The 17,047-nt window shown below is 43.9% G+C and overlaps 2 protein-coding genes across 2 annotated transcripts; both read left to right on the top strand.

Moving 5' to 3' along the window:
* The first annotated feature begins 217 nt into the window (after positions 1-217).
* atp5mc1 (ATP synthase membrane subunit c locus 1) lies at positions 218-5,888 on the top strand. The gene is made up of 5 exons (XM_036552594.1): positions 218-294; positions 3,227-3,274; positions 3,753-3,830; positions 4,877-5,061; positions 5,568-5,888. The coding sequence occupies exons 2-5, from the start codon at positions 3,236-3,238 to the stop codon at positions 5,680-5,682; spliced, it is 417 nt and encodes a 138-aa protein (XP_036408487.1). The 5' UTR covers positions 218-294; positions 3,227-3,235; the 3' UTR covers positions 5,683-5,888.
* Positions 5,889-9,122: 3,234 nt separating this feature from the next.
* ube2z (ubiquitin-conjugating enzyme E2Z) lies at positions 9,123-16,631 on the top strand. Its single transcript, XM_036553171.1, has 7 exons — positions 9,123-9,939; positions 11,144-11,216; positions 11,857-12,044; positions 12,450-12,561; positions 13,021-13,133; positions 14,815-14,905; positions 16,421-16,631. Exons 1-7 carry the CDS (start codon positions 9,479-9,481, stop codon positions 16,595-16,597), a joined length of 1,215 nt encoding a protein of 404 aa, XP_036409064.1. The 5' UTR covers positions 9,123-9,478; the 3' UTR covers positions 16,598-16,631.
* Positions 16,632-17,047: the final 416 nt, after the last annotated feature.

Below are 17,047 nucleotides of genomic sequence, written 5' to 3'. Positions count from 1 at the left end.
TGGGCCAACCAGACCAGAAAACTGGAGCGTAATCGTCTGTCAAATCTCACTTCAACCAATACCAATTATTGTAGTTTATTTAGAAAATGGACCATAGGGTATGCATAGACTTTATTTCTAACCAGGGGCCAATCGTAGACAGAGGTGGTTTCTGTGGACCCAATGAGCATTGAGGACGGAGTATGCGCGCTTATAAAGTACAAGGTGAGCCTGCGCGACGACCTCCTTCGTTAGCTAGCTACAGAGGCTTGCGTGAGCAGTGGTCCTGGTCCCTGTGCGTGCCCTGACAAATAGGTAACCTTTACTCTTTAGCCGTATGCATTTTGTTGTTCTTTAGTGTTGTGAGTGTTTCAATTTAAGCCATCCAGACTACACGTAACGTAAGGCTATAGGATGCATTTATTATAAGGGGTACAGCCAGTGTGAGGCGGGGATTGCAAGCTGACAAGTGGTAAGACGGCCATTCAGTAGATGGTTAACGAGATACATTTTGTGTTGCTTCTTTGTTGAAGATCATATTTATCTAACATAGATCATTTTAGCGATGCATGGTGGTTATGCAGTAGTGTATATTAAACTGCGGTTTTCGTTGGCTATATGTTTTAATGACTGCGTTTAGCTTGGTAGGTAGCTAGCAGACAAGACTTCTGCAAAATGTCTGACGTCTGAATGAATCTCTGGGCCTAGCGAGTGAGCTAAGCCAGCAAAGCAATGTTTTTGCAACTAGCAAAACAAACTAGCTTGCTGATAGTTTCTTGGTATTGCATACTCAAGAGTTACTTGACATTATTTCGGCCAATTTTGTTTATTTGTATGGTGGTTTTTGCTGAATGCATTGCCCTTGTATTTCGTTACAGTGCATAGCTGCTTCAGTATCTTGTTTCATTGTGACCTTCACGTCGCTAGCTAGCTAGCTAGCTGGGTCTAAGGTCTATACGAGGAGGAGCTAGCTAGCTAATTCGCTAACACGGAATAGGCTGACTAGCTACTTCAAATTTGAACGACGAGTAGCTAGCAAGAGCCTGAAATTAATACCATTGTATTGTATTGAAAGTATTAACATTTGATCTCGGTGTATTTCGTTCACATTAGCTGGCTAGCTATGCACCCTGCAGCTTAACGGTGGGGGAGTGTAAATTATGCACATAGTCTGGTACTCCCCATAGTAGGTAGTCCCCTTCACTTGAGTTCTTTGCAACAGTCGGTCCAGTTGGATTAGTTTGTATTAGATTGCGCTAGTTGCCGGTATTGGCCAGTTCGGTTACCTTCCGAGTTAACAGTGGAAGTTACTGTTTGGATAGCAAATAAATGAGTCTAAGGGTAGCTAAGGGCATAGCTAGGTAGATTCACTTAAGGACTATGTTGAATACCTTTAGCAAACGAAGTCGACTGTTCGTTGGTGGTCGATTAACGTTACTGCACAACATAGAGAATCGGGGTTGGTGGAATGGGGATTTGTGTGGTGAGAGGTTTGGGTTAATGTTTTAATGCAGTAGGACAATAGCATGTGGTATGGCCAACAGACCAGACCAGAAAATATGCATTTAAAGCAAAAGGATTAATGGTCTCTGGAGATAAGAAATCATGCACCTGTTGCCTGTGAGGGGAAAGTGAACCCCAGAATGGGTCAGGGCTGCTGTCATCAGAGACTCGAGATTTGAACTAATCAGTGTTTTGCTCTGAAAAATAGCCCTTTGCTTGGTTAACAGGAGTCAGATTGACAGCATATGGTAGCCCTGTCATCCTGGGATTCTTGAATCCTCTTCCATGAGCACCACTGATTCTCCACTGCTGTGCTTGCTTCAGATGTTCTCACACGGTCCTTGAAAGGCCTTTATTTTCAGTAGCTTTATGTCCTTTGTTGGTAAGTCTACAAATGTCCATGTTGTGCTATTACTAACACATGAGCTAGCTCAATGACTTTTGAGCCTGCCATTGAAAGTCATTGGTGACTGGTTGTTGCTGCCATGACCGTCTGCCAGTGTATCCTTGCAGATGAAGAATATTTTGAAAGTAATATTTATCATGCAGTTATATCTTTCAAGCAGCCAAACTCACTGGAACTTAACTACTGTAACAATGAAATTATTTGAATGTCATTGAAAAACTATGGGGAAATGTAGGCCTGATTTATAGCTGGAATCCTGTCTGTGCCACAAAAACCAATGCAGGAAGTACAGCTGGGTACTTCTGGCTGTCTCTCACCTAGTAGACCCCAGACACTGAGTTGTGGAATAGTTAGAGCACTGCTCGATTTCTGCGTCAAAGGTTGGCATGTAGGTAACAGAGGGTCATTAGGGGTCCACTTGGCTTGGCACTGTGGCACCCTCTAGGGCTCATAAGTCACCTGCGTGTGACATGGGTCATGTCAATGGAGTTTCACCTTACATCCAGTCGATGCTCACTTTGCTGTGGTGCACTGGGACTTGTAGTGCAAAGTGCATCAAAACATTCATCTTGCATTCAGCACTGATGTATGAGTATAGATGTGTGAAGAGGCGAGCTTACACTAGTGGAGTTGGAGAGATGCATGAAGAAAATACAGAAAAATCTGTTTTGGCTTCAACAGTATAAATTACAGGGACACGACAGGTAATGAAAAGGTGGCAAAGTGACACATTGAAGTTTTACTTTACCTTCAGTAGGCTATATGTCACATGGCTACAGAGCTGTTATGTTACGTATGCATACAGATATGTTTCTGTTGCTGCAGTGTTGTCTCCCTTCCTTGAGACCACATGGTTTTACAAAACTGATCCAAAGTCATATCTGTCTTTGTCATAAGGTCATTCTCATCTGAGAGAGGGGACAGCTTGCCTGTCTAGGTTTCTCTGTGTGATGTGCTGTCAGTGACATTTGGTCCTAAGATTGTGGTCTGTGATTAGTTTGACAGCTGCTTTTATCTGAAGTGAAATGTGTACAGTCGAGAGTATTGGCAGGTTATCCAAAATCAGGAATTGTATTTAGAACCCATGTTGGGAAGTTGAAAATTTGAGAAACCTTGTGTGCTCTTCTGATGTTCACCAGATTTCTGGCTACATAATTTGATGAAGAGATTCATCAGCATCCTTGATATGTTCCCTTTGGTGTTTCAGGTTTATTATATCGACATCAAGGTCAATCTGTTTTTCATTTTTGGTTCAAGAGTTTTGATTGGTTCTGGATAGATGTGTGATGTTTGTATATATGGTGATATACAACTCACTCTTGCTTTTTGTTCCTGCAGACTTCAAACATGTATGCCTGTGCAAAGTTTGTTACCTCACCAGCAGTGGTAAGTGTCTCCTAGCATTGAGATTCTGCAGACCTGCGATGTGCAGGTGATGCTGTAGTGGCTGATTTTAGGAGTTGAAGCCTGCAATGGTCATATATCTGATACAACCGTATTAGCAGTTCTGTGCACCACTTTGAAGCCAAAAGAGTCAATTTCTAAATAAGATTTCTAAATGGGAGACTGATTGCATCTCCAGCTGGGAGATTCTCTTCCATCTGCAGAGAATGAGTGTAAGAATAATTTGTAGATTGATATTGGTGCAACAGTAAGCACTTTTGTTAGCCTCTCTGGGTAAGAGCATCTGTTAAGTCGCTAAATGTAAATGCAAGCAAGAATGGGGAGTTGCATGTTTCGATTCCTCTTTGAACAGCTTTCCAGTACGATTATATAAGGTCTTTGCAGTCTTTGTCTTTTCTCAGAGTGTTGTACCGCTGGGATTGTTGTAGTTTGTATCTGATCTTAATTTCTGTTCCTTTAGCTGCGTGGTGGATCCAGAGTCCTGGCCCGGCCTGTGTCAGTGTCTGTATTCAACCGACCCGAAGCCAGGAGTGACAAGGTGAGTCTGAGCAGTCAGAAAGTGACCAGAACCAACCCTGTGGCTATATGATACTCTGGCATGCCAGTATGGGTCCAGGAACCTGTTTTGTGAAGATTATGTAAATGAATTGCAATAACTAATTAATTTTTGGGGGAGAGGCTAATTTGGTTTCCTGACTGCAGTTAGCTCAATGTAGACTTGCATCACACCAGAGCCTGTAAAAATCCATTACTTTACATTACATTCTTAGTGGTGTCAATTTTGTGATGGTAGTCTGTGTTTGCTTAAGGCTGGAGATACATCACAACAGGTGTCTTTACAACAAACATGTATGTTACATTGCCGGTGAGACTGTGCTGGCTCATAGCTGGTTTCAGAGAGTGAATCTGACAAGATTTTTTTGAAAGGGAGGGACCCTAATCAGTTACAGTGACTTCTGGCTGCATTTGTCTAAAGCAGTAGTTTGCAGCCATGTGTTTCTGTTCTCCACATTCAGCCCTGCTTTGTATAGAGCAGTTTTTACTGTAGATGTAGAAATGGACTTCATACCAGGAGCTAGAAGCACTGCTGTTATACTCGGACCTGATTCTCTGGTCGCAGTGTCAGAGGGAATGGTTAGAAACACCACTGATAAAGACTGGAAACATAACTCTACCTAACCTAACTCTACATGAATTTTAATAAACTCAGCCTTCTTGATAGTTCTATTTCTTATGTTAATGGCTGGTAACGTATTGATTGGTCCAATAATCACCCATTAGCAGCTCATTCAGGGGCATCATAAATTGACGCAATTGAGAACTTGTACAGAATTATTCTATGAGCAAATATTTCCAGACCATTCATCTGCTTGTCACTGCTTCTTACAAGTGAAACTTAAGATGTATATTGAAAATTGCTAATTTACTACAATGTACTAGATTATGTACTAGCGTATATACCATTTTGGGTTTAAGACAAAGTTCTGCTTTGTGGTGGGTGGGTGGGGGTCTTCAGGTCTTTTTTGGTCCAAATGAAGAAATGAAGCATGTGTGTGAATAATACCTCCTGTTGCTGTCCGTCAGGCGCTGTTGCCAGTCAGCGAGGCATCTGCCCTGCAGGTGACCAGGGGTTTCCAGATGAGCGCGGTGTCCCGCGACATCGACACAGCCGCCAAGTTCATCGGCGCTGGCGCGGCCACGGTGGGCGTGGCTGGATCCGGGGCTGGGATCGGGACGGTGTTCGGCAGTCTGATCATCGGATATGCCAGGTAGGGCCCCAGCACAGTGTCCTCGTCTCTGCCTTGGCCCTGGAGCACACTGATGAGAACACATTTGATAAATTGCAACGACTGGTTTGCTTGAACATATTATGTAAACCCGCAGACACAAAAGTATTAAATGATTAGGACTGGGAAAGTGACTGTCCTAAAATCCTTATCATAACAGGCCTGTTGAATAAACTGGACCCTTGTTTGCAAGGGTATGTATGGGCAACCTTTTGGAGTATTGCAAATGCTGATGTCAGAGAAAAACCAATGTTAGTGTTAACATGCTCGCAGTTACAGTGGTGCACGTGCCAGACCTAAAATGGAAGAGAAATCTTCTGAGAAATTGTGTTGCCCACAACTGTGTTTGCTGTTTCACTACCACGGAGTCAGTTTAATCTACATAATGACTCGGCTCAAGTGAGGATGTGCAGCTCTTATTTCCAAAGCTCTCCACTGTTATTGTATGTTTTCCTAATGCTTTCCTGCTCCCTGCATCTCTTCCACAGGAACCCCTCCCTGAAGCAGCAGCTTTTCTCCTACGCCATCCTGGGCTTCGCTCTGTCTGAGGCCATGGGGCTCTTCTGTCTGATGGTGGCGTTCCTCATCTTGTTCGCCATGTAATTTTTACCCCCTCCAATCCGCCCCACACCTCCCCTGCACCGTCCAGGGAACGGAACTCAGACATACCGCTTGAGGCCGTAGCACCGCCATTCCAATTCACAATATGACAAACTCTACCTTTTCGTTCTTTTTTCAGAAATGTTTTATGTAAGATCTCACTTCATTTTAGACAATTTGTCTGAATAAATGGTTGGGAAAACTTGCCATTCTTGAGTTTGTTTATTCTTGAGTTTTGAACGGGGAGGGAATGGGACGAGGGTCTGTCTTGTTTGTAGCCCCACTACAGTATTGCCAGGTGGCTCTCTTGGTTTAAAGGCAGTGTTGGCAGAACTAGACAGAGAAGTGCAGTGCCCATATGAAATTTAACACCTGTTACTCACAATTGGATGTATTCTGATTATTTCATGAGGAAAAATGTCATGGATAGTAAATGTTATTTGGGGAAAGCTTTAGTCACTTTGAGGAAATAGGAAGTCTGGTCATGCAAAAGTCAACTGACTTTCTCTCATAAATCTGTTTGGGCTTCCATGCCAAATGTCCGGATTCATGTCTGACTGAGAAAACTGGTATTTACTGCACTGCACACAAAGGACAAATGTTGAATGGTAAGCCTGGAAATATAAATCGTTTTGCATACAAGCATTTAAACGCAGGAAACTGCATAGACATTCACACTTCACTGACTACTGAGACATTGAGAAGGGCATTTCAACTCGGGTGAATCTTGGTGTAAAATGCATTCGTAATGGCTTCACTTTTACCTTAATTTGATACATGGAAACCACTTATAACCTTCCACCATGCTAACAGCAACTTGCCACCCTGAAACTTCAACTAGGGTTTTTCTGTTTACTGAGAGCTTGTGAGGCTAGCCTTGGTAAGCCAACAGGGAAAAAAATTCCATCAGAAGAAATGAAAAGCGCACTTTGAGGAAACTAACAGTGACACTTCATACTGTCATTACCATACTTCATTGACTGTCCCAAACAATTGCAAGAGTTTAAATGATTTCTATTCACTTTTAAAAACTCTTATTTGCATTCTAGCATGTTGGTCCCCTGTTGGATTAATTTACTTTACATTACATTATTGGCATTTAGCAGACACTTAGCCAGAGTGACTTGTATTGGTTACAGTTTTTTTTTACAATGTTATCCATTTATACAGCTGGATATTTACTGAAGCAATTGCTGGTTAAGTACCTTGTCCAAGTGTGCAGCAGCAGTGCCCCAGTGGGGAATTGAACCAGCAACCTTTTACATGGAGCAGTCCACAACAATGGACTGCAGAAAATAAACACTTCATTAATTAACAGTGAGGTCACACCTGTCTGCTGATAATTAAGCGGTTTTCCATAGCTCTTGAAGTACCACTACTTAAATTCTTAAATTGCCTCACATACCTATATTGAAGATTTTTGTTTCACATACTTGGACGTTCCAAGGACAGACGTTTAATCGCCCCACTTTCATCACATGACTGCCAATTTATAGACTTGTATTTTGAGAAGCTGGTTGGTTGAGTCTGTCAGGGCCAGTGTTAAAACATAAATCAGAAAAGAATAGCTAATGTCTTTGACAAATAGATTGTCTACTTTGTGTATTTTACTACTTTAAATCAACAGGAGAACAGTATCAAAATGGATGGTATGCAGTCAATTTTCCCAAATTATAACCTGAAATAAGCAAAGAATATGCAAGATGAAGTCTGGAAAAATTCTATAATTACTTTTACCTACATAAAGAAATTTTTGCAGATGTCCCAACACCTCAGGTAAAACAAATCTCATATGAGGAGTTTTTTTCTAGGTTGTAGTTACTGATACTTTGTAAATTTATGCCGAAGTAATCTTATATCTCTATCTTTGCATGGAAAGGACATTTGTCTGTTTTGTGGTTACTTTTGAGTTATTTTAGGCTAACAATAGGTGCAGCATGACAGAAAAACAATCCCGCTGTTTGGTTGGAGCAGGAAGATGTCTCCATACATGGCAGCCGCCATGGTGATGATGTGATAGGCACCACCCTGTCCCCTCTGGGCAAAACCATTTCAAAATTTCTCTCATCTTTCTCCCAGCACAAACTCTCCAATCGGGTTACCTGATTTCATGTCACTTGCACCATTGACACATGGATTTGTGCCTCATTAAACTCTGCTTTGCCCATCACTACCCAGTGGTTGTCATGACTTAAGGTAGGCAAAGTTGTACTTTTCAGGAAGTAGTTTTTCAATGGGAAGTTGCTCTTTTCTTTTTTCAATGTAACTGAATGCTGTAACTGTAATGTTTTAAGTTTAGAAGTGGTAAATACATTGCTTTCTGACATAAGGTCATGAGTTCAGATATGGGAAAACTGCAAACATTCTGGGAAGACTTACACTGGAAATTAATGTTGATTTTGTAAAGTCAAACAGTGGAAGCCAAGCATTATTTAGGCACCCATAAACACAAAAGCTGTCCTCTCCCGCTGCGAATGGAAGCTGTGTGCTAGGCTTGCTGACTCAGGAGGACAACAGCTCATCCAGTGTTTGAAATGTGTAGCATCTTGATATTGACATACAGTCCATCATTGAGCCGTTTCCTCTAACCCCACTCAGTAATTAATGGCAAGTAGAATGACAACAGGTACCATCTTTAAAGTCTGGTGCCTCAGGATTATCAGATCGAAACTGAACCCACAACCAAAGCAATTGCCTAGCACATAGTGATGTTAAAGTAATGGTTCAGAAGTAATATCCAGCAGTGAATATTCAAGACCATTTCAAAAGAATGTGTATACAGATAAGTGTCCTACACAGTCATGCTAAATGGGGAAGGTCTGGGTCAAGGCTAAAATGGTTGGAACATTATTCCCCACCCATGTTAGTTAATTAGATGCTGTGATTAGTAAATCGACTCACTGGAGAGTGTAAGGGACCATAGACTACTTGAGCTATTGCAAATTCTTGTGTATCAGGTGAATTGGTTAAAAAAAACATTTTGGCTGAATTTTAGACCATGTTGACCTGACTCCAGATGTATTTATTTCAAAGCTATCGACAAGACAGTGTGCCTAGTGTAGGTGAAACTGGACTGCAGGAAGTAAGTCTCTTATTAAACCCCATCTCTGGTGACTGGAAAGGGCATACAGCAGCCTAAAAGACGACTACTTTGAACTTGGCTTAAGGGAATCCCCGTCCCCGTTGTTTTTAAATATTGACTTGTATTTTACAGTTGACTTAAAGTTTCTCCAGGGGAAAATAAAGTAGGAAATCCTCTCAGATTTTACAAATGAGTTACCAAAATGGGATTAAATATTTACCTGGCTACAGCTAACTGGCTAATTTATCATGTTTTAAGCAAACGTGTACTAAGGTGTGTAGATTGAAGATGCAAAGGGTGGTTCAGAGAGTAACCGCTAGGGGGCAGTGTTTTTCTCAAAGAGGAGGAAGTTGCTGTCGAAAAACACCGTGATACTCCAGATTGAAAGAGAAGTCTTATTCGTCTGTGACTGACTGATAGGAGTTGTGATCTTGAAGACAATCTTACGCCTGTATTTGATCTTTCGTGCTATCTGGAGAAAGGAACAGCTTGGTTTTAAAGTCTCGTTCGTTTTTGAAGCTAAGGAAGGGACTGGGCCGGTGGAGTCTCTACCTACAGATAGCTAGTCTAGCTAGCTAGCTAACTAATATTAGCTCGAACGGCTCTTCCTCGTTTGCTGGCAGAGGTGCTCAGTCTCCCACTGAAGAAGACTCCATCACAACGGTAGCTAGCTAGGCTAGCTAAATCAACGCCAATAAACACAAGCCATTTACTGTAATGGCGGATAGCACAGGGGAGGAAGCGATTGGTGGGATTGGGTTGGCCGGTGGGACTGGTCAAGGCAGCGGAACGCAGCAGTTGTTGCCGAGTTTAGGGAATTCTGTGCCCGGTCACTCGAGTGGTGGTAACCCCGGATCGCCGTCTCCCGCAGCGGCCGCAGAGACCGGCCTAGCCGTTATGGCTCCGGGCATTGCAGACATGACCAATTCTTCGGTGGGAAGCGGGTTTGGCACTGCGATAGGTGTTCTTGGTACGGCAGTTGGCACTGCCATTTTAGCGCCGTCCTCTGCCACCCCTACAGTTCTCCCTCCCAGCATCGGTTTGGGGGTCACCGGTGCCCCAAACCTGGCAGGGGCAGGTCTCCTCTCGCATATTCACTCCACTTTCTGGGATCCGACTTTAAGTACCGACTGGGATAGCGAGAAGCCGTCCCAGCAGTGTGTTCTCCGGATAAAAAGGTAACATTAAAGTTAACGTGGCGTATCTGACAGTTCCTCGCTAGCTCACGTTTCTGGTAAACCAAAATACACGGCAGCTGTTAGGTCGTGACAAGTAGCAGCTAGCTCACATCAGCCAGCTAGGTGGGTATGTCAGTTCCCATTTGCCGTGCCATAGCATGAAAAAATCGCAGTTTCGCTAGCTTAGTTAGATAATTAGCTACTGTTAGCTAGCTATTGATATTTTAATGTCACTAGTCAGTTAGCTACGCCTCTCCATCCCCAAATAGCAGACTCGGTAGCCACCTAAGCTATAGCTAGCTCTGACGTTTAAGAGTTGATTAGGAAGAAGCTATGGCAATCAAATACGTTTAAAGTTAAAATGCCTTTGTTTGTTGTACGACATTGTTTGAATTGCCATTTGTCGTGTTGCTAAATGAGCTTATGGTTTTGACAGTCCATACTTCATTTTTGTCTTATTCCAACAAGTTCTAATAAGTAGTCCGAAGGAACTTTGGGTACATAGTGCTTTTAAGCTGTACCTGCCCAATGCGCATGCACATTCGGACGATAATTGGCAGAACTTGGGTAGCCAAAACCAAGAGGCATACTTACTAGAAATGCAAGTGTAGCAGTGATCGTGTACATTTCAAAAGGTGTATGAGACATCTTTAGGTCGAGAGCAAGTAATGACACTGGCAGAAATGCTGCAGTTCTGTGTTGTGCTTCGTGTATTGTTAATAGAGTTAGACCTGTAGCTTGTATCCGTATCAAGAACTCTGACACGAAATACACGATCACTCGAATACCTGAAAGTTGATAACACGCCAAGCTAGTTTACATTACTGTTTTCTGATTGTGTGGAATTCTGGTTACAAGAAAAATACCGTTCTAGGGGAGCTGGGGAGATTTCTGTGATGTTGTCAGTTAGCCAGCAGGGGAGTTCCCCTTGTCAAAAAGTACAGAGAGGAGGGAAAATGAGGTGCTTGAAAAGATACAAAATGACTATGTGTAGGTTAAGCTATTGAGAGACATGCCTCATTTTAAGCCACTATTTCCCAATTTCTTCGCAGGTTGAATTATGTGTGGGAGGTGAGGCTTCATATGTGCACCATATTGGTGTGGCTGGTGAATAAAATCTACATTCAGACGTTTCCCCTCAGTTCTTCTGCATTTTGTCTCCTTGTTTCCGCTCTCTTCTCTTTCTTTTTCTGTCTCTGTACAGGGATATTATGTCCATCTACAAGGAACCTCCCCCCGGCATGTTTGTAGTTCCCGACCCCCATGACATGACAAAGGTAACACTGGCACCATGGTTTACTGCATTTCCCCTTCTTCGCGTGCAGTTCTGTTTGTCCACTGTGCGCCTTGCACAGAAATGTGGTTTTTGGGGTGCCAAATTCACTGCTCGCTTGCTCATCGAAAGTGAGCTGCAGCAGAGGCGTAGAGACGTGGCATGGAGGCAGACCATTGGGAGGCACTCTGTATACTGCAAGTTATGAGAGGTATGGCAGAAATGGCTGCTCCTTTAAGTTCTTGTGAATAGATAGAGAAGCAGATTGGTGCACCACAGTCCGCCTATGCAGGTGCCCATTCTACTGTAGCAATTTGCAGATAACCCTCTATACCAAGGTTGTCTTTTCATGCCGTGTTCACACAAGGGTAAACCAGAAAATCCTGAAAACACGCACATGTCTTATGTGTGTCTGTCTGCATGTGTGGTTTCTAAAACATCTTTATTAACTTGTGAGTTTTTAGTCAAAGGTACATGTATCAGTAATTAATAGATAATTCAGCTACATTACCATTGATGTCTTTGGACATGGTACAAACAGGGTAACCCATGACAAGTGATAATGTTGTAGGACAGCAAAATGTGTCCATTTTAAGTTCTGTCTAGGGGTGTGAGAGTAAATATCTTCTCCTCTTCCTTGTCAGATCCATGCTTTGATCACGGGGCCCTTCGACACACCCTATGAGGGTGGGTTCTTCCTTTTTCTGTTCCGGTGCCCACCTGACTACCCCATTCATCCCCCCCGCGTCAAGCTGATCACCACAGGCAACAACACTGTGCGCTTCAACCCCAACTTTTACCGCAATGGCAAAGTATGCCTCAGCATCCTCGGGTAAAGTGCGCCCCCTGCTGTGGTGGAGGACTTTTGTATGTTCCCATGTGTTGTTCACATGTCAAGAGCATATTTTCTGTAGTAGACATTCACCAGTGTTCAAACTAGTCTTAATATTTCACACATCCACATTTTTCACAGAATTTGCATTTATAGTTGTTGAGAGAAGTACCTGACTTCCCTTACCTGTTTTTTTCCTTTCTTTTACGTCCATGTTGTAAGCAAAGTTGGTACTATTTGTAGTAATTGTTTTGGTTGTACATGGGTTAGCGTTTTGGCTTGTTTTGTGACAGAGATTATAAGTGACATGCTCTGTCCCTAGATTTAGTGCAAGCTACCACTTGTATGACTGCCGTGCTGTTAATTAGCTGTGTGAATCTGCCCCTGCTCTGTGCTATTCCACAGGACATGGACTGGCCCAGCGTGGAGCCCGGCTCAAAGCATCTCCTCGGTTCTGATATCCATCCAGTCCCTGATGACGGAGAACCCCTATCACAACGAGCCTGGTTTTGAACAGGTGGGGCAGAGGCCCAGTCACAGAAACGATTACATCTTAGTCTCATACAAACTCACTGCTTCACAATAAACTACATTAGCAAATACGCCATGTTTAGAAGCAGCACATCTATCACTACGCATAGCACAATTAAATGAGTGTATGATTGACAGGAAAATGTGAAACTTAGAAGTTTGGAGAAGGTGGTGGGAATTATATCTCTTGTGTATATCGTACGTTCAAGCAGAATTATTTTTCTTTTTGTATGTGTATATTTGTGTAGTTGTTTATGCTGTGTATGTTAGTGCTTGCCTGCGTTTTTGCTCTGTATTTGTTCGTACCTGTTTGCTTGAGCGTACGCGTGCAAGTGTGTTCGGATATGTACGCGTGTGAGCGTATTCATGCTTGTATGCGGTGTGTGTGCATGTGAGAGCGCGTGTGCGTTTTCGCGTATGACATTCGCCTCTGCCTGTTTGGCAGGAGAGGCACCCAGGAGACAGCAAGAACTACAACGAGTGCATCCGGCACGAGACCATGCGAGTAGCCGTGTGTGACATGCTGGACGGCAAGTGTCCCTGCCCTGAAGCACTGTGGTGAGTCACAGCTGTCCCCGTGTGACATCTGTCCCCTGCGCGTCCCTCTGTCACCCTGAATGCTAAACGGTACACTGCTTAATGCAGCTTGTCTGTGTGTTGGGACGGCCTGTGTTTAGTGCTACTGAGACCAGAAACGAAACAGAAAATGACTGAGTGAAAGACATTGGGCAAACGACCTAAAGATCTAATTACTGTATTTATTTAATTCATTTAATATTAAGGTAGCATGAACTGAAACAGGCAAAAATATGTGGGTTTCTTGATGTGCTGACTGCATAGTAAATCGTAGTGTTTTTTTTTTTTTTTTTGCTTTCTTTTTTTTTTGAAATCCTCCCTTCTAATTGTGACCCATCAGAAATGAACCAAAAGTGAAACCCTGTCTTTGGCTGAAGAAAAAAATCACCCCAGGCTCAGTTTTAGTTCTACCGTCATGTTCAGTACATTCATTTGATTCACAGGGTACTTGCACTCTGCAAAAACAGAAATCCCTGGCTCACATTTGAGTGGCTGCCAGACAATGCGTCACCTGACAGGTTTTTTCCAAATCCAGCTCCACCCTTTACCCTTTAGTGTAGGGGTTCAGATTCGTATGTGTAAGTGCTGCTAAAAATACTGCATGGCTCAGTCCTCCAAATGCTACCAAACACTTCTGGTTTCAGTCGACGTCAACCCCACTCTCTGTTGCCACCTTCTGAAACATGAGAATCTGTATTTTTTGTTATAAAAAACCAACGTAAGGAATGCACTGAAGATCAAAACCTAACATTCTTTGGATAGATGCCGATAAGCTATATAAGAAATAAGAAAAAAAACTGAATGTTACCGTTAATTTTGGACGTTTATTAAATGGTTGAAGTTACTATTGTATTCGTCAAAACATCACAAATGGTTAAGGTTAAACAACTACACAGTGCTCACCAAATTTGGTTTTTCTTGGCATTTTACATAGTGTGGCAAATCATGACCATAGAAAGTGAAAGTTTTTGTGTTTTGTGGTGTTGGCTTCAAGCTCAGGGGTCAAAGAACAGAATTTTTTTGTGGTTTATCTGCGAATTCACCATAGTGGAACTACAACCTCTGCCAAGACTAGCCTCTGCAGGCACATAGAAAAGTGTTGAATGCACTTGTAAAAGTCTTCATCTGTGGGGAATTTCTCCATTAGTGACTATACTAGGCTGCTTGCTACCATATTTTTAAAGATTGCATGTGTGTGAGCACCGTCTTAGCAACGTGTGTGAGCGCATTGGAGCACTGCATAAGGATAGAGGATGCTGCAGTGATGTTCATAGTTCTGTGTACTGACAGACCGAGACTCTCCACTGGGTTGTGTGTGTGCTGACAGACCGAGACTGTCCACTGGGTTGTGTGTGTGCTGACAGACTGAGACTGTCCACTGGGTTGTGTGTGTGCTGACGGACTGAGACTCTTCTCTGGGTTGTGCGTGTGCTGACGGACTGAGACTCTTCTCTGGGTTGTGCGTGTGCTGACGGACTGAGACTCTTCTCTGGGTTGTGCGTGTGCTGACGGACTGAGACTCTTCTCTGGGTTGTGTGTGTGCTGACGGACTGAGACTCTTCTCTGGGTTGTGCGTGTGCTGACGGACTGAGACTCCTCTGGGTTGTGTGTGTGCTGATGGCCTAATGCTCTCTTCATGATGCGACACTGTGCTTCACTGTAGGAGCGTGATGGAGAAATCCTTCCTGGAGTACTACGACTTTTACGAGGGGGTGTGCAAGGAGCGGCTGCATCTCCAGGGACAGACCATGCAGGTAACACCGCGCCGCAGTGAACCAGCACCCACCCCTCGCGATATGCCCACAGATTTGGTTACCACGGCAACACCGCTCATAATACTCAGCTTGCAGAGCAGTGCCAAATAAAGGACAGGGTAAACGGAAAGATGGAAATAGCCAATGGCTGATGTGCAGCTCTCTTTTCTTATTCCTGCTGTGATCCAGTTCAGCAGTTTAACTGGGTGGAGTAGCTCAGTACGTGACAGCCGTACCAAAATCCCAGTGAGGGGTATGTGTTAAATCAGTGGTGCGCAAACCGTGGATCCCAACTCAAATCACCACACAAAGCAATTTCATCACTCACTGCATCTGTGTTTGGCAAATGTGCTTTTGTATTAGTGAGCCGCATCCATGGAAAGTAATCTCAAGATGCCTGTGAGTAATTTTTCATAAGCGAGGGGTGCGGATGACGTCCTTTTTTACAACTGTTGGTGAGATATTGGTAGTTAGCTAGAACAAAACATAAATAGCCACGTGTCAAAACGCATTGCTCATCTGATTGAGAATGTGGACACCTGAAAGGTGCTGAAACGTCTGTGGGTTGCAGCTTATAGCTCACATTCAGAATGGCCGAAGTTTGCTGTATGGTTGTAAGAAATTACCAACCCTATAAATTAAACTCAGTGGCAAGTAATCAAGATCTACTGCCGCAAGAGACAAATGTGCAGCAATTAATTTTGCAGAACAAACAGGTGCATTGCTTGTAGGGTAATTACACTAGAACAGTCAACACTGGATGTATGTGTGAATAGTAAAGATTAAAAGGGACAGAGTATGAAGCTATGAAAAAGCAAGGTCACTGTAGCGTAATGTACATTGTGAAAAATGTTTCCTTATTCCTGTTTGCAAAGCACTCTTTAGGTCACACTTAATGAGCTGCGCTCATGAAATTATCTAATTGTTAAACTTTATCTTGCAATGGTCTTTATTCTTCATACAAAATAGAAACTGGGTCACCAGCGAGTAGCAGTGAAGTGTAGCGGTAAGGAGATAGGCTCATGCTGTTTCAGTTCCCTGGTGGGGCGCTGCTGTTGTACCAGCTGAATAAATGGATAACACGTACAAATTATAAGCTGCACGAGTCGCTTTGGATAAGAGTGTCTGCTAAGTTAATGTAACGTAATGACAAAAGCCTGTGCAGCGCTGTGTTAAACTGTAATAAGTCAAAGCCTTGATCATTTTAGAATGACAGCCCTAAGCACTTGTTAATGGGCGCCTGGAACAACTGTAGGACTTCCCTGCGGAGAGCACAGCCCTTTGATTGGTTCCAGCCAGGCAGTCCTCGGGAAGCCAGTCATCTTAAATAGCGTGCATCACGTAGTCCCGCTTCTACTATCCATAGTAATTAGCCCCCTCGATAGTGTGATGAATTAGAGGGCGATAACAAGGGAGGAGATTTGTAAACCCTCCTCTGAAGCGGGCAGGGGGCGCTGTTTGGCCCGGGATGCAGTCGTTGGTGACGGAACTTCTCGCCCCCTGTCTCTGTGTCAGGACCCGTTCGGGGAGAAGAGGGGTCACTTCGACTACCAGAGCCTGCTGACACGGCTGCAGGCTACCCAGCAGCGGCTGCGGGAGAGGTGCCCGCTGGAGGACAACGACGCCGACACGGACTCTGACACCAGCTCCTCAGGAACAGACCCGGACAGCCAGGGCAGCTCCAAGCCGTAGCCGGAGGGGGCACCGCTCGCTCGTGCCCCCGGCCTCCCCCCTCCTCTCCCCTCCCCTTTTACGGCTCCAGCTGTCCTCCCAAACCCGCCTGTTTTGTTTTGTTTTTTTTCTCTTTTTCTCTGTTCTCAGGACTCTCCGATATAAGGGGCGCATGAGAGGTGGGGGAGGGTTGCACTCTGAAAGGCACTGATAGGAGGAGAGGGGTGGATGAGTGCTCCTCTCCCTCTCTCTGTTTTTTGGTTTGGGTTGTCTGTCCTTCAATGCCTGCCTTGATTTTTTTCCCTCTGCCTCCCCCCCGCCAAAAACACCACTGAACAACAGCAGGGTTGGGGAGGGCTGGTGGGCGTGGTTTATGGGGTGTCCACTCCAGATCCTCGTAAGTGTGTGTTGCAGTCTGTGTTGGGCGGCAGAAAACGAGATGGAGCGGAAGCAGAAAGTGGGGACTTCCCC

This window comes from Megalops cyprinoides, chromosome 19, assembly GCF_013368585.1.
Source record: "Megalops cyprinoides isolate fMegCyp1 chromosome 19, fMegCyp1.pri, whole genome shotgun sequence".
Lineage (NCBI taxonomy): Eukaryota > Metazoa > Chordata > Actinopteri > Elopiformes > Megalopidae > Megalops > Megalops cyprinoides.
Note: the sequence above shows the minus strand (reverse complement) of the source record. Positions and strands in the feature narration are given on the sequence as shown.